We start from the raw sequence: 26,602 nt of genomic DNA, 5'->3' as shown, positions 1-26,602 counted from the left end.
GTCACTTCAAACTTTATTCTTAAATGACTATATTAAAAAAAAGATAATTACAAAATATAATATTGCAACTCAGAAGCTCTTTTTCCACAGCTTCCTATTGAAAATAGCTTAAATTAACAGAGGATGAGTTATTACTAGTACTCAAAAACCATATAACGCATCTAGAATAAGAGGTTACACACAGCCTAAATTCAGGAAAACTATTAAATCCATTCTTGTTTTCAGGATAAGGGAATGTCTTCCTGATTCAGGGCCTCTGAAGCAGAGGTATAACATATATATATATATATATATATGTATATATATACTACTTGGGCATACAGTAAAGATTTGGCTGATTTGTTTCACAAATGCTTGAACTCCACAGCAAGTCTTAGCCCAATATGTATTAAAAAATAAGCCAGTTAAATCTAAAGTGCAATTCTCCTTTAAGTGTCAAGTTTTCTCTACTTTCATAAATCATTCTTGCAGCAAAATTGTCACAAGTTGAAACAGAAAAATGATAACAGTACCCCACACTTTCTGGTAATTCACAAAGTTCACACAAAATATTAGCAGCCACCAAAAATAACATTCTGGTTCATATTGTTCTGAAAATGTTCTACTGATTCTGAAGTGCTTCTGACATTTCTCACTAAGAAATGTATTGGCAAAGCAGCAGCTCTGCAACTGTAAAATTCTATTATTAATTTCTGTAAGCTATGAATTCAATGCTAATACCACTGATAAGTTTACATCAATATTATTTGCTAGCACATGGAACTTGTTGACAAAGCATTATAAAACAGACAATGGAAGTGATTTTTGGATTAACCAAAACTTCTCAGATTCAAAAGCTGCTCTAGGTCACAGCCCTTCTAAGAACTAGATTTTTTTCCCCCCAGGAATTCTTTAAAACTGTGTCCAATCAAAATATAAAAAAAAATCTGTAATGAAGCATCTGACACTTCCCCTGGGAGACTCTTCCAACTGGACGTTTTTGTTTTTCCCCTAGTTGGACTTTAATGTTAATTTAATCCCACTGCCCATTCCCATGGAAGCAAAGAGAAAAGGTTCTCAGGAAAGGCAACATGGAAAAAAAAATTAAAACTTGCTAAACTACACTGAAAAAGCAATAAAAAAAAGCAATATAAAAGCAATAAATCTCTGAAGTGCATTGATGAAAGGGGAACCATGAATGTAAGGGTTAACTTAAAACACAAAAGCAGCTTCCCTGCTTTCTCAGCATAGAAGAGTCACAGGTGCACAACAATGGCTCCCTAAGAAAAAAAAGTCAGTACAGAAAAAGCTAGATAGAACTTTGGGAAAAGAAACAAAGTTTCTTTAGAATTGCTCAACTTCCTACTTCCCAGAGTAGGAAAAAAAAGGATTTGAAAGCTTTTATTAAAGTTTTGAAGAGGCATTGGCCATGATATCTTCCACTTCTCATAAACAGGTGAAACTACCAAACTACAGAGCACTACCATAGTTCAATTGTATAGTCCATTGCCCTGAGAACATCCAAAGAAAGATGTTGCCAAGGGAAATACTGTATCTGATTTAGTCTAGAAGGACTTTTCTTCCCTCAAACCTAATAATAGCATCTTGCTGCTTTAACACATCCTACAGCTCAAGAGTGTTGTTTGTTTTATTTTAATTCTTTCACTTCCTCCATTACTAGCAAGAAAGGGTGAAAAGGCAGTTTAGAGAATTAGTGCAGGATATGTATGCAGACAGCTATTTTGAAAACATCATAAATACAAAACATTCTTAACACAAAGTTCCTGGAAGGGAACATACAAAAAGAGACAAGAGAAAGTATTTCATAGTCATTACACAGAAGCAAACATTTGTTGTCTAAAAGATATATGTTTTGTAATGTAAAAGCCAAAAACAGTGTTTAAAGACAAATAATAGATACCCTCCAGGAAAAATCTAGTCCCTACTGCTGTCAACAGAGAGACTTCCAAGCAACATCACAGGGGAGTGAATGCAAATTTGATCTCTGTCCTTCAGAATTTCAGAGTCAAAAAAAAAAAAAAAAAAAAAAAAGGCATGGCAATACCCAGCAGCAGCTATACACTAAGGCTCAATTATTTAAAAAAAGATAAGTAATTTGATAATCAATAAAAAGACTAAATTTAGAGCTTGAAGAGATTTCATGTGTCTTCAACTGCAACTTCCTTCCGGCGCTGGGCCCGGAAATGACGCTCAATATTTATTGTCACTTCCCTCTGCAAATTCCTGCTGTTATTTTTTCCAGCTGTTCTGATCCAAGGGTGCTGAAGCACTTGCCGTGCTGTGTAGCGCTTCTGGGGATCCACTATCAACAGCCTGGTTATGAGGTCTTTTGCTGCTGTTATTGTTGAAAGAAAAGGAGAGAGAGAAAAACAACAGTGAGGCGACGATGCTGACAGTTATACCTACACAAAATCTCCTTGGTTTTTTCTTATTACTTTTACCATAATGACTTTTGTGACTATACCTAGAAGATATTCTAACAGCTGGATTTAGAACTACTGACAGGAGATGTCAAATCTCCATCATATCTTCTACTGCTGTCATTCTCCCCTTCGGAAAGAAAAGAAAAAGTGAAGGGAATTTCATTTTGAAAGCATGCTGAAGGCATCAGGCTAGGCAAATTAGGAATTAGAACTGGGTATATCTCATCCCCCAAGGAGCATAAAAGTTGTAGAATGCTGTTGAACCTGTTCTTTAAAAGACTGTTGGGAGAGAAGGGTTTTAGGGATTTCTGATTTTGAAGACACCATGCTAGCCTGCGAGAAGAAAAAAACTATGATGTGCTGACCTCGCTGATCTCAGTAGAAAATCCACAGTACATTCTGTAGAGCAAGAATTTCATTCTCAACTTTAGAGATTTTTTTTAGCACATCTTTACAATCTAACATAACCCTTGTCATTATTTTGGTACCTTTTTCTACAGAGACAATTCATATACGCAAGGTGAGGAAAAATCTTTGCTCTTGCCTCAGAAATGGAGTAATACTTTAAATCAATCAGACCTAATATTCAGATTCAGGGTCACCAATACTGCCAGAGGACTAAGCTCACATTTTAAACAAACAGAATTACACAAAAGAGCCCTGTATGACACTGCCAAGTTCATTCAGCTCACTGTCCCAAAACCAGTGAGTTCTTCCAGATGCCAGGAAGAAGTCTGTCACTTTTCAGATGTGCTATACACGCTGAATCTTACCTGCAGAAATATTGTCCCAGTATGGGGAAAGGAACTCATAGTGACCCAGCTGTATGATCTGAAATAGCTCTTCTTGATCACGCTCCTGACTGCGAAAAGGGGGAAAACCACAGAGCAGGATGTAAAGGATGACACCAGCTGCCCACATGTCTACTTCGAGCCCATAGCCTAAGGAAGACAAATGAGAAGTCCTGTTTTAGAAAGCAAATTCACAACTGGTAAGGACCTCTCTCATTTTCATTCAGTTTCTCAAAAAGATGAAGTCAAGAGAAGAATAAGTGGCTGGTACACCATGCCTACAAGCTGGACTGCTCTGCCTGTTAATAACTACAGCGCTCACAATACGCCTCTCTTTTTCAGCATGTTTCACAAACACTGTCTAACAAGGCCAGTGTCAATTGGAAACTAATTGAGAAAACACAGCATATATTTCTAAAATAGTTCCCTTCAGATTCTCTTCAAAAAGTACTAAGAGAGTGCCAAGTTTCCATTGAAACTGAATATAAGTGGAGATGTGCAACCCAGCTCCCACAGAACAAATACCAGGCATAGCTTTGCTCAAGTAATTAATAAAACTGACTCCTTTTCAGGTCTGAATCTTTTTGGATAGGAAATCTCCAAAATTTCTTCTGATGAAAAACATGCTTTGGCTTGTCACCCAAGTTTAACACACGTGTTGACATGGTCTTGCATCATTAAGTGTTTTGGAAAGTTGTTTGAGTTACAGCCATAACATGGGGCTGACTGCCCTCAGGTTGCAACATGAACTTTTTTAATCATTTCCCCACTTTATGAATTACCCTCTATGATATTTTATGGCTTGTCTGCTTGTGTTAGATTACCATGGACATTAATAATGCAACCGTGACTGATGTCATGCTTGTTTTTATCAAAAGCCAAAAAGGTTTCCTTTCCTTCCACAGATTGATTGCATTGCTAGCCAACATCCTACCCCACAAAGACTTATCAGTAGGTCACAACATTCTGGAATATTTCCATTATTAGAAAGTTCAGAGTGTATGATTTACAACAAATCATAAATAGGTACACTCACCCTTCTCAGCAAGTATTTCAGGGGCAACATATGTTGGTGTTCCACACACAGTAAATATGGGTTTTGTAACCTGCTTTGCAAGGCCAAAATCTGCTAGTTTCAGAGTAGTAGATTTGTCTGCATTATGCTGAACCTGTACTCAAGGAAAAAATAAACATATTTAGTACAGATGCATTTTAATACAGCACAAGATAAATGAAGTAGTTATACAAGACAGGAAGGAGTTATAATAATAGTGTCTTCATGTAACTTAACATAAAATGGAAACAGTGTTTCTACAAACTATTCAGAAAGTGGTTTTTCCCACCATATGCCCCAAAGGGTGCATATATTTAAGAGGACAAGCAATAATGGAAAAAGAAAAATTTTCTAAACAAACTCTGGCACACTGTAATTTCAGAGAAATTCAAAGGAAGAAGGCAAAAAATAACCAAGAGTCAATTAAATGTTAGCATTTCCTTTTGAGAAAGTAAACTCTTCTTTTTCCCTGGGAAAGCAAAGAAAAATTCTGTGGGTATCCTTATGCTTAGTTGTTTACCAGGGATTATCACATATGACTTCACACAATCACTTGAAAAGCCTATCTCCATCATACTGGTCTAACAACCCCAAAACAAAAAAACAAATAAACAACCCTGCTACTCTCTCTACCTGCTGCCCTCAAAGTAAATGAGTCACAGTCATCACATAGTAAGAGCTGGAGATCTAGTTGAAGATGTCCCTGTCACTGCAAGGGGGGGTGGCCCAGATGATCTTTAAAAGGTCCTCTCCACCCCAAAGCATTCTGTGATTCTATATTCAAAGGCCAAGTCATGAAGAATGTAGCAGCATGATTAAAGACATCAGTCTTCCTAATGCAAGTGAGTGATATGCAAATATTCCTAAGAGATAAAAAAAATGATATGAATTTGCTTTAAATGAAAAATAGTCTGTCTCTGGACTATGTGAAATCAGAGCAGCAGTTAAAAATATCTACAAGAAAGCCTAGAAAATCCAGACTTGGTTTTGAATGGACAAACTTCAGTAGAATGCAACAGTAGATCCATGCTTTAACAGCTCATATTTTGCCATCAGACAGTGTTTGAGAAAGCAAAAAATTCAAGATGGTCTCCATTACAAGACAAGTAGGGATACAGATGGGACAAAATTTGCTCACCTATACTCACAGCTGACTAATCCCCATTTACCATCCTTACAGAAACTGTAAGCACTGAAATATTTATTTTTGATTAAGCAAAAAGGTTTTGGTTTGGTTTTGTAAAGAAATAATGTTACATTACAAAATAATACCTACTAGCCTAGTAATCCCTTTTTATCTTCTTTAGAGAAAATATAAGCACTGTTCTAAGTTTTGATTAAGCAAATAATTTTAGAGGTTTTCTTTTCTTTTTTGCGAACAAAAGTCTTTTTCAGTATGAAACTGAAAATAAAGTTTACTACAACCATGCAGTCAAACCTTGTGCAAGAAGAAAAAGCTTAAACACACATTTTTTTTTCATGATGATTTTTTGCCATGACACACTGTGGACAGATCAACAAAAATGAAGAATAAATTACAAAAGTAACAGCAGTTTTTTTACAGCAGGATCTATCCACCAGGCTTATAACAAGAAATCTGCTCTGGGTGAACCTTCTCTAGCAGAGGGTTGGACTGGATGATCACTGGAGGTGCCTTCCAATCCCTCACATTCTGATTCTGTGAACTGGGATAGTAGTGGTAGAATACTACAAAAACTCACAACTGAAATTCTTAGTTTTATAAGTAACATTAAACTATGAGTACGAATATATTTTTCTATTGTATAAACAAAATTTTTATGATTATGGAAGAAATTTTGAAACATGAAATTTCAAACCAGTTCCCTGCATACTACTGTATGAATAACACCAAAATGTTTCTATAAACTTTTTAAAACAAGCAGGGGTATAGGGAGGGTGGAGAACATACTGGTCTTAACCCCAAAATCTTCAGGAAATGCCTTGCTTTGTAAAATATACAATTGTACTTTCTTTTATTAGGATGCCAGACTCCTAATCCCTCATCATAGCACAAGGTGGCAACACCGCACCATCTGTTCTTCCAGGACAAAACCACTGAGCTTTCATTTTACTTATCAACCACTCAGGTAGGAGCAGCATGCACCTGGGGTTTATTTTCACAGCTTTGTGACAATAATTTCAAAGACAGCATGTAACATGTCAGCAGGTGTGAAAACCTCGGCCCAGAACTCCTCAGCAGCTTCACTAACACTATGCTCAGAACAACTCTAAATCAGCTCAGAGTGAGCATTCCTTTCATCCCCAACTTTGTATTCTCCTGTCTACCTTCCCATCACTTGGAATCACCTTCAGCTTGCAAATATGCTTCACCATAGAAACAAAAGCTTCTCAGATTGATTTTACTCCTTCCTGAGGCTAGACCACTTACACATAGCAGTATCACTGGAATGTACAACCTGCTGAAGAGAAATCTAGCTATATGATAACATTAAATAAACATACAAGCCTTACTTACACCAAAAAGAGAGCTGCTCTGCTTCTGCATTCAGCAGTATGAAGAATCATTCCAAAAGTCCATTTAAAAGTGTTGTGTTGTCTTGTCTTTCTTGCCTACAGAGTTAACTGAGGCTAGTATTCAGGTCGCTTTCTAAAGACAGATGATTCAGGCCATACAACAACTTATGTCATTCTAGTCTTGGACTAAAGGCAGTCAGAATTGCTCACTACCCTCTCAAATGCAGATGCTACAGTAGGATATACTGCTTAAGGATTTCTAGGTATCACAGCCATACATCCAGAAGATTATAATACACTAATACAAAGAAAAGTTCATCTTCAAAAAAGGGACAGATTCATCTTTCTTTTTCTCCTGCCTGTTGATGACTCCCAGTTCTTCATGATCCTGGTTGGTTTTAGAATCCACTTCTAGAAATCCATTAGGGTGTATAGGTTGATGATTTATAATTCTTTTTATATTTATATTTCTCTATTTGTAATTTATATTTCTCTGTATGCACATAGATATGGTAGCACAAAACCAAGCCAGCTCACAGGACATTTTGTAAATTAGAAATAGGTAAAGCTAAGGAAAAGCACTGCTTATCCACTTGAGTTTCTGATACCCCTTTACTGTTACATAGAGGAACCTCTATGAAAAAGATTCTACAGAAAATTCCCTGTGTAAGTTTATCAGACTGAAGGCTCTTGGAAGGTAAGTGGTTAAACAGGATTTTAAGTCATAGGGACTGGGAAACCTCTGACAGTGCTTTTTGATGTAAATAGTGTAACAAAAGCAAAGTTGAAGGACAAAAAGGCTGTACTTGAAGTTCCCATACATACAAGAAAACTTGAATGAGAGAAAAAAAAGAGGAGGGGAAAAAGCTCAAACATATTATTTATGAAGCTGAGTGTTAAACAATTACCACATCTGAACATCTGGGAAGTATACAAGGAAATTAATAAACAACCACAAATACAGACCTGCCTAAAAGGGGGCAATGAGGTACTTTGTGTCTTTTACAGCTATAACCTGGGAAAACACCACTACACTTAGAAATTAGTTTCTCACTCACAAGTCAAGAAACACCAGCACCTGTAGAATTAAACAATCTTCTAGCTAAAAACCTTGCCAAAAAAAATCTGCTCCCCAGGTGGCATTAAAGAAGCAACTGGCTTCTTTTGTGGGACGGAACAGACCATATTGGTCCTCCTTGGCAGCAGAAGTTTTCCTGCTGAATACCTGGTCCTAAATGAGGTGTTTCTGATAGTAGACAGGAGGGAGTCAGAGCATCTGTCTTCACATCAGTTGTTAAACAGATTTTGGTTTTATAGTGCAAGTCATCACCCTTGTGCCTCACAGCCATGCTGCAAGGAATCTGATCATTTTGGGCAGACACAGTAGTGAAAGGAGGAGGAAAACAAGAAAGGATGATGGTGAGTGTTACACTAGTTTGTAACTAGAGGACAGTTCCATAAGAGGAACAACAGTGCAGTGAACACATAATTAAACCAGGTTTCCAACTCCCTCTTGCATCAATAATTTTGCACTTCACTAGTTTCAAAGTGTGTTCCCACCTTTTACTCTGTAGGGACAGAAACCGTTTCCCTTCTTTCCCCAGCTGCTTATTTTCAAGAAACGTCTGAAAATATTTTTTCCGCAGTTTGCTGCTTTTCTGTCAGTTCTTATAGACATTAGCCAGTTGGTTCAAAAGTCACAAGGATCAGGGTTGGTTTCTCACACAGAGCAGAAAAGCAGATTTACAGCAAACACATTTCCTTAGTGACACAGACTAAGGATCTTTTCTGTTCCCAGTTTGTGGGAAAGGGTTAGGAAGTATGGAAAAACAGCTAAGAAAGAAAAAGATCTACCTGAGCAAAAGAAGATACCAAAGTAGGACAAACAAGTAAACAGTCTAAAATTGCACACCTATTTCTGTTCTCTGTGTACAAGGATAGTCTAGGGAGACGAATGACAAACTCAGACAAACACCAGAACTCCAGGAATCTGAAGCAAGAGGACATCCACAACCAAGGACATCCCTGGAGAATGCTGGAAGCATTTCCAGCATCATGCTTCCTCTCCAGAAGGCTGCCTGACCTACCACCAGCAGAGGAACCCATCAGATTTGCTTCACTGGTGTTTGTTCAGCACTGACTGACATTAAGATTAGTGACACTTCTAGTTTTCACTCTGCTGCTACTGCTCCAGTCACTCTGAGGAGTCAAAGGCAGCAATTAAAAGTCAGAAAAGCCAGAAACTTGCTCAAATGTCCTGTATTTATAAGGATGCTTGTTAGCTCGTGAGATATCCAACACTATCAAGGGCTTATTAACTCATTTGGCTAAAAGGATGCTTTCTGTATATCCTGTATTAATAGAGGCATTCATGGCCAATTACCAGCAAGGTAAAACTGAAACAGCTATAATTTTCCTGTCTCATAGTGTCCAAGTAACATGAACGAAATGTGAAAACCAGAATCAACTTTAATCATGCCTCTTCGCTTACCAGGATCACTGTGATGATTACACATTATAGAGAGAAATGAAGCATTGGGTCTCAGATGTTTCACATGCAATAGCTTATTTTCAGCAAATAGAAAGAAGCAGAGCCTGCCTCATAATGGAAAAACATTTTCTGGAACAAAACCCTGCAGTTCTAAGGAGGTTTGCTCTAATGGCAAAACAAGGCACGAAGGCAGGGCTCAGGTGGATACTTCTTTCTGCAGATCTGCCACTTGCACACACTGTCTTTCATGTAGACACAGATCACATGTCAAGGACTTTCATCAGACCAAATAAGATGCCTAGCAGGACCTAGTATAGACGCTGTTGTTTAGTCAAGAAGTTTGGGAGCAAACATTTCAAAGCCTAGCATTGGTCAACTTCTGTATGTCATACAGGCTGCACTGGTACTTTTCTCCAGCACTTCAAACCTAACTTTTCCCAAAATTAATGACTGTAAAAAAATGAATGGCACATATGAGGCAAATAATTTATTACATTATTGAGTTTTATCTTCTGGGTAACTATGACTTTCCACCAGGAGCTCAAAGCCAGTTTATTAGAGACTGACAAATATTTGGTATCTACCAGGAAATCTGGAACCCTAGTACCAGAGTGAAGCACAATTAGTAAGGGAGAGCTGCTTACTGTTACTGTTCTACAATGGATGCCTTGTCAAATGTCTCTACTGGAAGCATTTCTATGCATATTTACACATGTGAGTAACTCTACTGACTTCAGTGTTGGATGCAAAGAATGTAGCCTGATATACATGCTGAAAAAGAGAACTTTTCTCTTTGGCATGAAGCTAGCATCTGAACTGACTTCTGTGCTGTACTTCACCAAAAAAACTAACATTTTTCTGTCAGATTATTTCAATCAACTGCATCATACTTGTGCTCCTAAGAAAATAAATTGTCACAAGATAGAAACCACTACCGTTATAGACTAGCACAGCAGTCTGCAGGATGAGTGACTGCGGTGCACAAGAAGTTCCTCAAAAAAATAAGCTAAACTAGCAATTTTAATAAACTCTGGTCTGCAAGGAAGATGTGCTACAATGCAGTTCATCCTTCATGCCAAAAAATTCATCCTATCATACCTAAAAGTCAGGTGCTAAATAACAGGTCTTATTTCCAGAAAAATACAAATGCTCACAACCCCTGAAAGCCAGGGTAATTTTTATTTTAATTTCTATCTGCAAGCACCGGTATCTTCAATGCACAGTAGATCTATATGAAGTAAACTGTAATGGTAATTTCACTTCAAAATAGTACCCATTTTTCCAAACAGTATTGCCACAGAACATTATCTCTGTACAGTATTTGCTTAAAAATGTTCAAAGATCTGTGAGTAAAAGGAAAACTAATTCAACGCCTGCTCATATGCAGCATGTTTGCCAATACTTACCAAAAGATTCTCTGGTTTGAGATCCCTATGGACAATGTTCTTGCTGTGAATATAAACCAGTGCTTCACACAGGTCAGTGATCATGACAGCAGCATCACGCTCTGTGAACTTCACGCTTTCTATGATTGCATCAAATAAGTCTCCTCCTGGGACATACTCCAGGATCAGGTAGATCTCAGCTTCTGTCTCATACACTTCTATTAAGCTTACTATATTGGGATGAGAGAGACTCCTAATGATCAGGATTTCACTTTCCATCATGTCCTCTTTCCCCTTCAGCTTGGATTTATCAACAATTTTCATGGCGTAGATTTGATTGGAGTCACAGTGGCGGCATTCCTTCACCACTGCAAAGTTCCCATCCCCAATAGTTCTGCCAATCTCATAGTATTTCTCCACATCAGTTCTGTTTCTAATAACATACCTCCGGCTTGTGTTTTCCAGCCCCTGAGCCCTGGTTTCTTCTTTATTCAGTCTGCGCTCCCCTGTTTTTTCTCGTCGTATCACATCACTGTCTCTACATATGATATGTCCCTCTCTTCTGGCACCCTCCTCTTTAGCCCTATGTCCTTCTCTGCCCTCCCTATGTGCTTTTGATGGTTTCTCAGCATCCCTCGGAGTGTCTTTCTTTAGCCATCCACTTTGGTTCATTACACAGTTGCTTCCGCTCTCTTCCTTTACTTCATGAGTTAGCTGCAGCCCTTCCACAGAATTTTTCTTGACTTTTACTACTTCCTTCCCATGGTTTTCATGTTTCTCCACATCCCTTTCCTTCTCAATGATCTTCTTTTGCTTCTCTGGACCTTCACTAACATTCCTGTGCAGGGGCTTCCACACCCTCCTACAGCCATTATCTTTCCAACCAACCCCCTCACCTTCCAAACAAGTTTCTGCAGGTTTCTGGCAACTCCTGATTTTTGCATTCCTTTCTACATGGTACCTCTGACATGCTCCTGTGTTCAGGTCTCTGTTCTCAAATGAGACCTCAGCTCGTCTTTCCCTCTGTAACCTCTGTCTGGCCTGCCTTTCCTGTTCACACTTCTCACACCTCACCACCTCCTCTGAACTCTCTTCTAATTCCTCCTCAGGCCTCCTCTCACAGTTAAGGTACCTCTTGCTTTCTCGGGTTTTTCTAGAAGGCTTTGCTCCTTGTTCACCACCCCAGCTCTCTCTGGTCCACTTCTTTTTTGTTTTCATTTTTTCCTCTTGCTTTGGCTTGGCTTGGCTTTTACCTTCATGTCCAGCTACCAGTCTTGGAGACAAACCATCACTGGAGTTCTTGGTAACTTCTGCCTCATCAAAGCCACTGTCTACTTTCAAAGCCTTATCATACAGCCTGCTCTTCACTTTTTGGGACTGCTCCTTGTTCTTCTGAATGGCAGCACTGGCAGCATAAGGATTTTCAGGAAAAAGTTCTTGTAATACCACTTCCAGGTTCTTCAAAGTGAGGGGCTCCCTCCCCATAGCTATGAATGCATCACCTTCCCTGAAGAAGTCGGAAACACTTCGGATTTCTCTGCCTCTCAGATTGTAAAGCTTTCTGACACGATCATTCTTCCAACGTGGAAATCCCAGAGCTTCTGAAATGTCAGCCATCAGCTGCTCAAATGTCTGGACTGATCTCCTGTTGAGAAGCAAGGTTATCCTTCTGAGTGTGTGTCCACCAGGCTTTACCACTGTAATAATCCTTGGCTTCACAGGACTGTGCTCTGAATGTATCGTGTGAAAACCATTACGGGGATTTAATAATGGGGACCTGTGGCTGCTTTCACTTAAACATGGTTTCCCATAGTTTCCAGGACCAACAGGAGGACAAGTCCCTTGTAGTCTCCCCTCTTTTACTTTTGAGCTTGCATTTTGTGATGATTGGTCAAATAATCTTTGGCAGCCTAAAGCAAACAAAGAGAAGGCATATTATTCATCTTGCATCATCAGATCTTTCCGAGAAATAATTTTCCACATATCAGTGTATGTGACCCCAGAGAGTAAGGGGAAGTGCATGCAATTCTTACAAAGAACATAATGGGCACTAAGCAGTTAGCCCGCACACTATGAACATTTTCAAGTTTGGAAGAAAATGGAAATGCACCTTGTGAAAGAGAAATGCTATTAAAAAAATAATAAAATTGGAAAGGAAAGAAATCACTGTTTCCTCTAAATCCTTTCATCTTCCAGAAATCCTCAAAAAAATGAGATTATTTGTGCCAGGATTGCATGCAGACTGTTTAGCATCCTCTTACAAATCTACCTACCATGAACTACTCAATTTCTTTCTGAATTCAATTACAATTTTGGACTCTGTAATCCCTGTGGCAATATGTTTCACAATTATATTGCATGAATTAAAAGAAATTAATTACTTCTGTTTTAAAATTTCTACCAGAGGGCTATGTATGTGCAACCTTCATTTCTTACAAATAATTATCTCCTCTTGACTTTCCCTAGACCATTCATTCAGTTTCTAGACTTCTATAAAAAGAAATGAAGTAAATAAGATTCTTTTTTTTAAAGTATTACTTTTGCTATAATTTTAGAGCAACTTTACGGTACATTTAATAATAATGTAAAGAAAGGATGTCTTATTTTTGTTTGACAACTGGAGTCCAAGTTTTCTATTTTGATTTTACTTTTTTCATTTTTAAAAGTATGTAAATTTATACAAAGTCCTGAATATCCTCTAGGGACGTTAACAATTTCCCCTCCAATATTTCATCTTAGAATACCAACATAAGAAAACAGCACCATTATTTATGAATAATTCCAAAAAAGAAAAACTGAAAACATAACACGTGATTATGGACGAGCCAACCTATAATATAATTAACTGTCTAGAAACACAATAAGATGAGAATAAAAATATCCTCTTAAAGCACTCTGAATTCTTGTACTCATTAAAATCTGATTCCAATGCAACACTTTTCTCAAGAAATAAGCTTTCAGAATGAGATCAGAGAGTGCTTCCAATTCCATTTAATAGTCTTGTTTCAGCTGGGAACAAACATTCAATATGTGCGAACTACAGGACCAAGCCAAAAGAAAGCAGACAGAATGATTACTGAACCATTGCATGGGAAATTCCCATACACAAATGGCTTATCTCCCAGAAAATCCCACCCATTTTCATAGATTACACAGTCACAGTTCAGTGGGCAAATCTCAAAAGGAAAATCTGCACATACAAGAGGAGTTCCTCTTGGTGCTGGAGTTAACAGATGAAAGTTCGAAAGTTCTGGCAAGCCATTTTTCAGTATTTCAGGTGAGGTGTTTTTATTTGTCCTTTTCAACAAAGCATAATAGAACAAAGGAAATAAACCTCCTCACCTAGAACATCAAACAAAAGGGAAAACTACAACAAATGCTGCAGCATCAACTGGCTCTACCTCAAAAAACAGTGCAACCAAAAGGCAAAGGGTTGACTGGGACCACAGGAGAAGACAGCACGACAGACCCCCACCCTACAGGAGGCTTTGTTCAAGGTACAATGATGAACATTTCTTAGTTACAATATGCTGACCAGCTAAGTGATGTGAGGCCCCTAGCATATCTCTTAACTCACGGCTTCATATTCTTCCTCTGCCAAATGAGGTAGATGCTTCTTCTCCAAATAAATATTACAAAGGACCCCAGCTGCCAGCACACTGACTGAATACATAAACATTATATAAAAGCTACGTGTGACTAATGCTGGTGGTTGTGTAAGTTATTTCTGTCTTCATTCTGCTTTTTTAAGGATGATCTCTTGTTAGTAAAAGATGACTACATCCATGCCAGTGATTTTTCAGCAATCAGGTATTTAGATTTAACCCCGCACAAAGCCTGCTGTGAATCAGGAGGGGAAATAAAAATAAGAATCAGATGTAATAATAGTTCTCTGAACTCTAAATCAACTCCAGGACATGCTGGTTACCAGGAACTGCTGAAGCTCTGAATTTAATCAACACTACAAGATTCTTACGTATCCAGTGTCATCAAAGCAGCATCTTGCCTACTGGAACAGCTCGTGACAATTGTACTGCTTATAAACTTGTTAGAACATAAAAAATGCTGCACTGATTTCCCACAGATATGTTTACCCCAGCTATGCTGCTATTATCACACCTTTCTATAAACCACTCATTTTAAGCACCTGGATGCATGCTTGTTTCAATTATCCAAACATTAATTATGTTTCCTTTCTTCGCTATACTGGCTAAACTTTAAGAAACGTGGTTTATTTTTTAATTCTACAACTAGTGGAATAAGAACAGCTTTGTGTAATTACTAAGAGTAATTCAAGAATGTGTTTTTGTGCTTTTTAAACTGGCTTAATTAATAGTTTGACACAAGCCACAAGTTTATGTATAATCATTTTAGGAATAAGAATAATATTGCGTATTTTTCTAAAAAGAAAAGGAAAGCTGCATAAAGGGATCTCATAGTGTTTAAGAAAAGGGGAAATGTCAAATTTTGTCAAAGTAGTGGTGGTCACAAAGACCATGCAATATACAAAAAACTTGTTTCAATTGCCTGTTTCAGCTATTTCAGTTGTAATTTCTGTTATTCTACAGTTATGTGTTATATTTATTTTAACTGATGCACATGAAGCAAGCCTCAATCTGTCAGGAAAGAGCACACACTTAAAGCAGAAACAAGCATTTCTAGAAAGCCTCCAAAGGTCACACACATACACAAATTTTACAGCTTCAGAATCTTGTTTCCATATTTATATACAAGTGGGGGAGGGAGGAAGAGGGAGGTGGGATCAGAAACACATTTCAATGAGTCTGAGTAGTTGCAAATCACACATCAGAGAATAAAATGTGTTTTGTCTATTATAATCTTACTGAGCAAGGAGGAGGTTGCTGAGGACTGTAGCTGTGGAAGGGCAGGGGTAAGGTAGCATGGATGGTCAAGGGGCACTGTGCATCCCACCTAAGCCATGCATGTGGGAACAAAAGAAAAAAAAAAAAAACAAAAAAAACTGGGACTCACAGAGTGATACAGAGCTCTAGATGATGAAGACAAGAGGGTCTTACAGGGTAAATGATCACACCAATTCCCTAGAGAAGAAGGGACGATGTGACAAACTGGCATTTGGAGGCTCAAACAGAGAGCAGAAACAAGTTTAGCATATAGTGACCAGAGCACAAGTTCTCTCTGGAGAGAAAATGGTTGCTGCAGGGAGCACTGCCTCTGTAGTTCATTTTAAAAAGCCAATTCAAAAACCATTTGTGACAGTCACAGTCAACTTCACTGCAGAGAGGGAAGGCATAAGGAGGAAACCACAAAAATTCCTCTAGGAGACCTTTCCTTGTAGGGTTTTGGCTTTTACTCTGAACTTGGAGTAAAAGAAAATTAATTCAGAAGACAAGCCCTGAATAAGGTGCATACACAGAGCTTCAAGCAATTTTAAGGAATCACCTAACGATACACCCTACAACAGAGGAGTAATAGGGTTTGCCAGAAGACACCTGCTCCTGCAATTAAAAATGTACTGCTAGCATCTGTCCTTCAAAATGTATCCCTTCTCTTGAACAGCCTGTACGTTTTTGGGTTTGTTCATTAATTAAAATATTTCCACTCATCTTGCATTCCTTCTTGGCTCTCTTGCTTGAGAAGACAGTTTCAGTAATTAACTGAATGGTTTACCCAGCAGCTAATTCTGCTATCAAGGCACATGTTGCAGTGGAATTAAATTTTTACAAGCAGTATTACAACACAATTTAAAACACAAGGCAAGACTGAAATAGGATCTACTTATGGCATTGTTTTCTGTGAATAAGATGATGTTACTTAGGCCATGCAATTTCTTTAGTGCAATTTCTTTTTCTTGGATCAATAGGAAAGCCTCCACTTACCAAAAGTGACTATGAAAACTCCTCAAAATATTAGAAGCATTCTTCACACAAGTAACATTGCACATAACAGAAATTATGACTTTTGATGTATTGATCCTGATACAGCATAATTAAAACACTATTTCAGATGGAAAGGGAAAGAACAGCACTAAAAACATCCATTTTTTTCCTTAATCCCCAGCACTTCCTGCTGAGAGCCTGAGAAACAAAGACCATAGGAGGAAAAAAATAAGATTTATTTGAACACAAAACTTTTCATTCATGTCAAAATACCTTAAAAGTACATACAGGTAAAGAATGCCTCTGGCACTGAGCTCAGAGCAGACAAGTGTGTAGTTCACACAGGTTACCAGTGTGCATTAGCAGTCAGCTCCAGGATGCAATCTGAGTCGTCTAGAAGTTTGTCATCTGGATCTCCTTATCTTTCTGTAAATTATTAAATGTTGCATCTTTAAGGGCTAGTGTACACTACTAGTGCCCAAGAAGCATTACAAGTCTCAATGTACTAGATTAGTTACATGGAAACAAAATAAGATCACAAGCATCCTTTTACAGCAAGTAAATTTTACCTGGGCATTATTTACAGTCCTACTGTTGGAAACATTGCTGGTGAATTTTCCTCTAAAGATCTATAGCTGTAGCAACCTTTTTTACCTTCATTCCCACTCATCCTTGCCTCCTGGCCATGCTTTACAGTATTTTAGGGCAGGGATTTTGTTTGAGTCAAGACTAGTATTTTTTTCAGTAACATCAAAGGGTAGCCAGCACTTATCAGTTTCATCCAGATAAAGTCCTGAGCAGAAAAAGAAAGTCAGATTTTACAAGGACTGGATTGAGACAGTGTCAAACATAGCAGAATAGTCCCTGCTAGTTCCAACCTGAGCAAGCTCCAAAGAAAGGCTCACAAAGCTCAGACATTTGGTAGACCTTAAGGACCCCCAAGCATGCTTCAAGCCAAGCTTCAGAAATGTCTTTTCCCCTTTAACAGCTACTTGAGTAACTGCTAGAGCAGGGTCAAGCACCAGAACTGAGCAGGCAGCTTTTTTGTCTCTCCACCCTCTTGGTGCTCCTCTGTGTAGAAGCTGCTTGGTTCAACCAAAGGCAGACAGCAGATCATAAATGAAAAAAACATTTGGAAACGTGATATTCAGAGTTCTTATATAGCTCATTTCGGTGGGAGGTCACTGCTTTCTAAATTCCCACCAGCTATCAGGCTGAGACAGTAAAGTTAATATAAAAAAGTGGAAGTTGGTCAGTTGAATCAGAAGTCTGGGAAACAGTAAAGGTGGCTGAGTTTCTTACACAGAGACTGAGTTAATAAGGAAAAAGAAGGAGACTGGAAATACCTTGTCAAAAAGGACACTGGAAGAAAACGTGGAGCGCAAGGATTTTTCTACCAAAGGAGACTAAGATTACAGACAAAGATGTACAGAGACAGCCAAACAGGTCAAGAGAGGAGGGTGGTCACTCTGTCGTCCCACAGGAACCACTACTGGCACCACAGAGACAGGATGAGAAATTTCTTTTAAAACAGGTTATGGGAAAGGGATTAAATTGGAAGTTGACCGGGGAAATGCCAAGGACAGGCATCATGCAGTAGGAGCTGGAATTTGGAGGCAGAAGAGGAGGGTTGCAAATACGGAAGGGGCACTCCTCTTCTGGTATCAGGGTCCAGAGGCCAGTTTGTTTGTTTTTTTAAAGAACAGGGAAAACTACATGTACATAAATAGGTGGCTACATTAAGAGAACATTACCGAGGTCATAATTAAGACAGGACAAAATTAAATTTGTCAGCGTTACTTGAATTCACCTCCTCCTTCCATTCAAGATAGGTTAGAAGTGCACACAGTTTTTTCTATGACTGCTTCAGGGTACATGGAGCCCCCGTTACAGTCAAAAATTGTCACCCATGGAGACATTAACCTCTGTAATTAGAAGAGCTGAAAAGTGTGTAGTAAAAGAATACAGGAAGAAGAACAGTTTCTCTGTGTAAGGAAGTACAGTCCTGAAGAACTGGATTTTCTCCCAACCAATACCACAGCAATCCAAAGCAATCACCTTCATCTAGATTTCTCAGAGAGGATTACATTCTGGTGGCAAAAACAGTATCTTGAGACCTGTTCCACAAGCCTGCTCAGTGCTTACAGCTGCAAGAGAAGAGCCTGGAAAAGGTACTTCAGACACAAGATAACATAACTCATAGATAATGGAAAGTCATCCCAAAATTCAGGACCTGAGCATCTCAGGTTGCTTTCTTCCCCAAAATAAAGTACTTTTGACTGGTTTTTTACACCTCGACTCCTAGTCAGTTTAGTTTATGCCCCATTTTTACAGGTATCACTGAGATGCTAATCCATGTTTGTTGCTGTAGCAATAACCATGACTGGAAAGCCCACAAGTTAATAAGCCTGTATTAACAGCAGGTTACAAAAGGCATGCAGTGAAAGGCACAAACTGCCAGGGTAAAAGTAGATGCTCATTAGGTAACCTTTGTCCATCATATGCACTGATGGAGCCAGAGACCCTGGGGGAGGAAAAAAGCAGTATCTAATAGTATAATTGATGTTTATATTTTAATGCACAGGAACATGGGTTGAGGAGACAGCTCTGCTAAGCAATAGTCATAAAGGCTTGATTTTGGAGCCTGAATAATACTAGGTTGTAAGTACCTGGCCTCATAGGAACACTTTTTTTTTATACATTGAACAAATACTTTGAACAAATTGTGTGTATTCAGAATACATTTGATGGTAAGGCAGTTAGAAAATATACTACACAATAAAATATTACTGTAACTCATATGGTATTATAACCATGGTTTAAAAAGAAAATAAAACAAGCACAATCTAAGCATTTTTAGAAGACCAAAGTGTATTTTATCCAATTACATAAATTAACTTGTCATGCTATTTGCACAAATTCTTATCTGCGTTAGTTTCTTATGCAGAAAGAAAACAAACCCATGTTCAACATTACAAATACTGTTAGCAGCTGGAATCTTTCAAAAACAGTTTTAATACTGTAACAATAAAATAATAAATAAATAAAGGAGAATCCATAACATCATTTCTGCTACCCTAACAGGCATCCGGGCATCTCCAGTCATCCATGCCCAGCACATCCAAATCCAGCTTGCACTAGATTAATGGAGTTCCACTACTGACTCAGTCTAACCAGATTTGTAGAAAACTAAAATCACTCAGCAGCTCACTCAGGCAGTATTCTAAGTTCACTGAAGAAAAAATAATTTGGGTTGTTCTACAAAAAAGAAACAAACAAGAAACAGAATAATTTCAACATCTCATAAATATACAGTTTTACTCCTAAAAAATCCTATAAAATTAGCGTGATGGAATTTCAAGTTCATTATCTGTTACAATTTCACATTAAGAATGCTTAAATTCACATGCAATATTATTGTTCCTTTAGCTGTCAGCCCTGCAAATTCAGCTGTGTGTCAAACTGGTTTCCTTTTCTCCCACACGTCATCAACAGAACTAAAGTTTCTCCAGGCTAAATGTCTGGTCCCATTAAGTGAGCACCAAAGCAGCAGCTGCAAAGAAAGAAAATGTCCTCAGTAGCTACTCCTAGAGTGCAAAAGTACAGGAGATGCACAGCTTTGTACCCGCTCCCTGCCCTCAGAAAAGGAGGAAAGACTTCAGAACTTTGCATCCTACACTATATTGTCAACAGATCTGCTTTTGATTTTAAGAATAAACATCCATTTTGTCATGCAAACTGGACAGCCGAGATCTCCAGATTTCTCAGTCCCATAAATGTCCATTTTTCCCCAGTTGATGACTCTAGAAAAAGAGAAAGGACTCTGTTCCCTTCTCCCTGCCCATTTCTCTTGCTTCCTTTTCACTACCAGTTTTGGGACACAGACCTGTGAGGTAATGGGAGACCCTAAGGGGCAAAGAGTGCCCCCAGTTAAAAAGCAAGCAGATGTTGTAGACTGCATAAAGGGACAGCCTGGGTAGAAAACTTTGCAGCTGAATGGATGAGGAAGCTGGGGAACTGACTACCTTGGATCCCTTGCTATTGCCACATGAGCTCTGGATTTTTCCATTCTGAGGATGGATGGTACCTTTGTGTAACCCCCAGCCCCAGTGTGGGTGCCATACTGAAGTGAAATGCATGTAGGATGCTCAGGATGCAGCAACATGTGACAATATTTACTGTATGAGAACCACAAGGGATACATGAAATTTAGAAGCCACCTCTGCTTCTTTCTTCTCAAAGGAAAAAAACTCCAGAGTTTATTGTTTAGTTTGGGTTTTCTGGGGGGTTTTGTTTGTTTGGGGGATTTTATTTTTTTTTTTTGGTTGGTTGGTTGGTTGGTTTTTGTGGTTTTATTCCCCTTCTCTTCACTAAATATTCAGAGCTCTTTAGCAGACTGCCCTGGCCCTCTCCTGTCTAACTCCTCCCAAGAAGGGAACACCTCACCTTCTTCCCCTGCAGGCCTACAGCCACACCACTGTACAGTTTCAGATTTTCTAAATCAAGCCGTTTGTAATTAAAAAAAATAAAATATTTACAGCAAACACAGATGGCTATTGCCATGTGTTAGTGTTAAACTGAGCTGAATCACACCCAGAGTGGCAGATGAAGGTAAAAATTTCCTATAGTCTGATAATGAGTCACAAGTCCCATCACTTTTTTTTTTTTAAGAGCAGAATCCCATTTTCATTATCTTATTTTGTGACATTTTAAAAGTAGCAAAATAAAAAGCAAGCATAAAGAAAGCCCTTTAAAGTAGCATACAGATGCATAATCTGTAAAGACTAAGTGAAATGTAAGACTGCACACGTGAAATGAATCAGTGCCTTTGGAGGTGTGAGGCTCAGTTTAAATTGTTACCCTGCATAAAACCAAAAAAAGAATATTATGAAACTGATCAATTTTTTCATTAAGATGACAGGCTATGTATTTTATTTGGAACAGTCGTGGTTGCTTTCGTCAGTTTGACAGCTTTAGGGTCTTTCCCGGTAACTAAGGAAAGGAGCTCTGCAGTCCAGGACCTTCCATCAAGAAGCTTTCAAGAGAGGGACAGAGGGAAATCAAAACATCTTACAGAACTGTGATGTTTGCCAAGATCCATCTGGCAAAGCCCTCCATGCATTTTTTAAGGCTCAGTGCACAGGGAGTTTCATTTTCACACTGATGCTCTTGACTCCTGAACTGCCATATACTTAAAATTAATTATTCCTGTTTCATCACAAAGTAAGCTTTCACTGCTTTTTAATCCCATTAGCCAACATTACCTCAGTCTAAGGAGGAGGATTCTGTTTCTTCTTGTGGGAGATTTTATTTGCAGTGCTTCCTAAATCTCAACTTGATGACTAATCTGTTGCAACTGAGCAAACCCAGTGAAAATAAGAGCTTGCAGAGGTAACCCTGAGAGTTTAATTAGGCTTCCAGATCCTTTATTACCAATAACCTCGTTGCATAACTAAAGGAAAGACCCAGCCAGAGTCTGATTGTCCATCTGGTTTGCAAAACAGGGGCAATTATCCAAAAGTGGGATGGGTTTTATCAGAAATTCAGTACATTTAAGAGAGGTTAACTCAAATGTAAGTGTAGAATTTCTAATCCCATTATTACAAAACCACTTTCTCATATGAGACTCATATATTAAAGTCAATATTGCACAATAAATTGTTTTGCAGAACTTACACAAGTAAATGGGATTCTTGAGGAAAACTCAAAGACAGTGCTAATTAGACTTAAAAGCATGATGACAAGCAGAAAGATCAGGATTTTCATGCCACCAGACATTTCTCGGCGTTTCCATTAACTACATTATCTGCAGTGACAAGAAATCTAAAAAATTGGAGTAGATGTGCAGGCTAGCACTACTGATTGAATGGGAGACAGTGTTTTCAGAATTATTAGAGAGCTGCTTCATAGAATAAATAATTGTTTTGCATTCTTACAAAAAGGAGACTGAGTATACTACACTAGCAACAGAGGGAAGATGGTAAATGTGCCTGATTTCCTTTTGCAGTGAAAGCAAACTACTGCTAGGTAAGATGACCAGTTTGCATTACCAAACCTCCAACTTCACATGAGAACCAACCCAGGCAGAAGCTCCCTCTCCTTTTTTCATTGTTTCCAGTATCAGGTGAACACTCCAAAAGGACAGACCCCATACCCTGAAAATGAGAAAAACCTGGAAAATAGTATACTGTTGAGAAGTGTCACAATCATCCCTTTTTCAACTTCTACATTTTCATCTCTGATCCTAGTTGCACTGAAGCTAATTAAAAGATTCACATTACCTTCAGTGAGATCTGGATCATATCTCAGGCTGCTAAATTCACCATAATGTTCTGATGTTAATTATATTTGCAAGAAAATATATATAACACTAATTACAAATTTTGTTAAATGTTTAGGAATTACCCAGTCAAGGAAAAAGCAGTGACATAAACCAACCCAATTTGCCCTAGAGCTGTTGGAAACAAGAAGAGGACCACCAGCTTCCCCAATTTCTACAAACCTATAGATGTTTCTGCAGAAAACAGACTAAGATAAGTAATCTTAGAAATGGAGAAATTAATCCCACACAACTTCTCTTAATCACCACATGCTGAAAGTCCCACAGATGCCAGAAATGTGAAGCTCTGCAGAACATGACTAGAAAAAGCAGCAGTGCAGACAGATACAAAGCATATAGTGAAAAGATACATTCAAAACTCGGTTAAGCACACCCAAGATAAATGACTGTAAGAAAAAACCAAAAAAACCCCCACGCAACTAAACACCGGTAAAAACAACGTAACTTTAGAACAGCTCGAGTTCTGAAGCTTGAACAGCTGCCAATATCTTGAATTAAAATAAGTTATCTTTCCTGACATTTTAAGTCCAATTAACCAATTCAGGTTAATGAATCACAGATGGGAGATTTACCAGAAGCTACTTTTCAGCTGATCTGTCCTAACAGCCTACAAATAAAAAAAAAATTATGGAAAGAGTCATGCCATTTCAGGCATCCACACTCATTACACCACAAGAAGAAGACACTAACTCTTCAGGATCAGTTTTATCCAGAGAGCTGCGGGACAGCTTCCAGAGATATAAAATGCAGCAAGACAGCATTGCTACAATAACTGCAATTTTACTACATAAAGTTGCCTTACTGTGTTTTGTAAGCTTAACTTCACTGGGCTCCGGGCTGGTTTTCAACATTCCAAAGTGAAAACTGCATGTAGTCCATACAAAAAACCACAAGTGTTAAGAGGATAGCGGGGCTGAGGAGAACGGAGGCAAGACAGCCTTGGTGGGAAGGTGGGAAGACAGCCTTGCATGTAAACCTACATATACATACATTTTAATTTCTATATAGAGCTAGTAGCAAAAGCATGTATGATGAACTATCAATTTGGTAATTAGATTTTAGATTACCCCCCTACACAATATAGATTGCAGTCGAAATGCTCAGAGGATGAAGCAAGAATTTTGGTACACTGTTTGTTTTTTAATGAAATCTTTCAGTACACAGGGTTGCAAAACTTTAAATTTAAAGTTGTTTCCAAACACGGTTGTCCCACAAGATGAAAACAGTTCCACGAGCATAAACCAGTGGCCCACACAGCCCTTCTGATACTGCGTACTGAATATCCCGAGGAAGGCAGAAAAAAATGCTGCCCAATGAAAAGTCATGGAATACTTTCCCTGTAAGTATATATTCTGTTATTAAACTGGAGCAAACATAAGCGATATAACTACAGAAGTCAGAGGACACCAAGGCACAATTTGTATTCTTCCTCAGAGAGCTTTGGTTACCAAATGTCACAGCATCCACACCCGACACAAACAGACCTCTTCACCCTTTGAGCCCACGCCTGTAACCCGCACAGCTCCAGCTGTCTTAATTTCCCAGCCGAGGGAAAATTCACAAGCCCTAAGTTCATTTTAACACCCGGTTGCGCAACAGCCTGAAGTCTTTACACCGCGTCCTATTTACTTTTTTTGCAGAGCATCGTTGCTCTCTCAGCAGCCCAGGAGCACTTATTCCAAAAGAACCACACTCACACCGACCATTAAGAGTCCAAGTTACTTCTAACCTTCCATTATTTTTTTTTTTTTTTAAATTGTACTACACCCTGCGTGCCTTTAGGAAGAGCAAACACTGACTTCACGTTCAGACTTCAGATCTTGCTCCTGTGCCCGGCACTGGTGCCGAGGTGCTGACTCAACCTGGGGAAAGGAGCGCGGGGAGCCTGACCCCCACCCAGCCAGCACCCCCGTGGGAGGCAGCAGCCTCGCTCTCCGCGCAGCAGCAGCCTCTTGTTCCGCTTCCCAAAGGGATCCACTTCGTTAATTTCAGCTGTAATATTAAGCGCGGAGGTGCCGGGGGGTGGGGGGGTGACTTCACCACATAAAAGCAATTGAGTCAGCACGGTGGAATAAGCACCCCAACTTCGCGCCTTTAGGGGACCTCCCAAAGCCCTCGGCACAACCCCGCCGCCAAAAGGGAATCGCTCCTTCCCCCCTCCCTCCCTCTTTCTCATGACCCCAAGTCGATCCCGAAGACCACCGAAACCTCCCCTCGCCACCCCACGGACACTCCAAGAGCCGGCGAGCAAGTTCCACCGCCTCACGCCCCTCTCCTCCCAAAACGACCCCGCAACTGCCGAGCTGCCGGGAAAGGGTGTCGGTGCCGCGGTGCGGAGGCTGACCCCCGGGAAGGGAGGAGGAGGAGGGCGGGGGGGGCAGGGGAAGGTGTGTGTCGAAAGAAGGGGTCACTCACCCGGGCAGTGGCTGTAGGGGCAGCAGGATTCGGCCGCGGGGTGCAGCGGAGGCGGCGCGGCGGCCGGCATAGCGCGGAGACTCAGCTCGGGTCGGGGACCGCGCCTCGCCCCTCCTCACGGGCGATCTCTCCGCACCGCCTCCCCGGCCGGGAGGGGCGGAGGGGAGCCTCGGCGAAGGCGGGGCCGCTGCGCAACGGCCACGCCGACGGCCACACCTCCACACCCCGGCCCGACCCTCCCTCCCGGGGCAGCCCCACAGAACGGCACCGCCCCGCCCGCCATCCCCTCAGGCGGCCGCTAGCCGCCGGGCCCACCCTTCTCCCGCTTTCCCTGGTGCCGCAAGGGCTTCCCGCCATTTCCCGGGCCCCACCTTCTGTCGGTAGAAACGTAGTGTTCGGCCTCTAGGAGCTGGAGAGGAGGAGGTTGAGGGGAGACCTTATCGCCCTCTAAAACCACCTTTAAGGAGGTTGTAGCGACGTGGGGGTTGGTCTTTCCTTCCAAGTAATAATAGAAGAAGAGAGAATGGCCTCAAGTTGTGCCAGGGGAGGTTTAGGTCGGATATTAGGAAAACTTTGTACACTGAAAGGGTTGTTAGGCACTGGAATAAGCTGCCCAGGGAAGTGGTGGAGTCACTATCCCTGGAGGTATTTAAAACGTGTAGGTGTGGTGCTTAGGGACACGGTTTAAAGGTCTTTACCAACGAAATGATTCTAGGATACAACAACTCTGATTCCCACCTCTGCTGGGTGCCCACCCACCTGGCATAGCAGTCTGTTGTATGCTGGGACTTTATGTCCACCCACAGCTGTTCCCAGGTGTAGCAGCAAGCTTGCTTATGAGTACAGACCCTTTTGTTGTAGCCCCTTACCAAGTAGACTTGATAAGTTTAATTTGGCTTGGATTAAAAAACATCATGCTAAGCAATGTAAATATATTGTATGTTGCAGGCACAAACAACTATTTGCATAATGTCTTCGTAAGGCGTGAGAAGGTGAGGAGGACCAAGGAGTTAATTTCATCTCCCTAAGCTGCAGCATCCAGGCTGCCCATGGGATGCTGGCTGCACATCTGGCACACGTAGTTGTAGAGACACGTTGGAAAAATATGTGCAAGTGAAGTGATGAACCACAACACTGACTTAAAAACTGTATAAAAATGACTACTTACTGTACTAAGAAGGAGATGCATTTTGAGAACAGCATGTACATACCTTCATAGGGGAAAATGTTAGGAATCCTTGCATCTTGTAGAGGAAAAGAATAATAGAGAATCAATGTCTAGAAGCTGAAGAGGGACAAATTAATATCAGATATGTTACTAATGGGAGTGGGTAATCATTGGCACAATA

The 26,602-nt window shown here is 39.8% G+C and overlaps 1 protein-coding gene across 1 annotated transcript; it reads right to left on the bottom strand.

Moving 5' to 3' along the window:
* On the bottom strand, window positions 1-25,387 carry DCLK3 (doublecortin like kinase 3). The gene is made up of 5 exons (XM_030445199.1): window positions 25,254-25,387; window positions 10,662-12,550; window positions 4,251-4,383; window positions 3,197-3,364; window positions 1-2,335 (listed from the first exon to the last, which is right to left on the bottom strand). The coding sequence occupies exons 1-5, from the start codon at window positions 25,321-25,323 to the stop codon at window positions 2,139-2,141; spliced, it is 2,457 nt and encodes an 818-aa protein (XP_030301059.1). The 5' UTR covers window positions 25,324-25,387; the 3' UTR covers window positions 1-2,138.
* Between the last annotated feature and the right edge of the window lie 1,215 nt (window positions 25,388-26,602).

The sequence above is a fragment of the Calypte anna genome, chromosome 2, assembly GCF_003957555.1.
Source record: "Calypte anna isolate BGI_N300 chromosome 2, bCalAnn1_v1.p, whole genome shotgun sequence".
In the NCBI taxonomy this organism is placed as follows: domain Eukaryota; kingdom Metazoa; phylum Chordata; class Aves; order Apodiformes; family Trochilidae; genus Calypte; species Calypte anna.
Note: the sequence above shows the minus strand (reverse complement) of the source record. Positions and strands in the feature narration are given on the sequence as shown.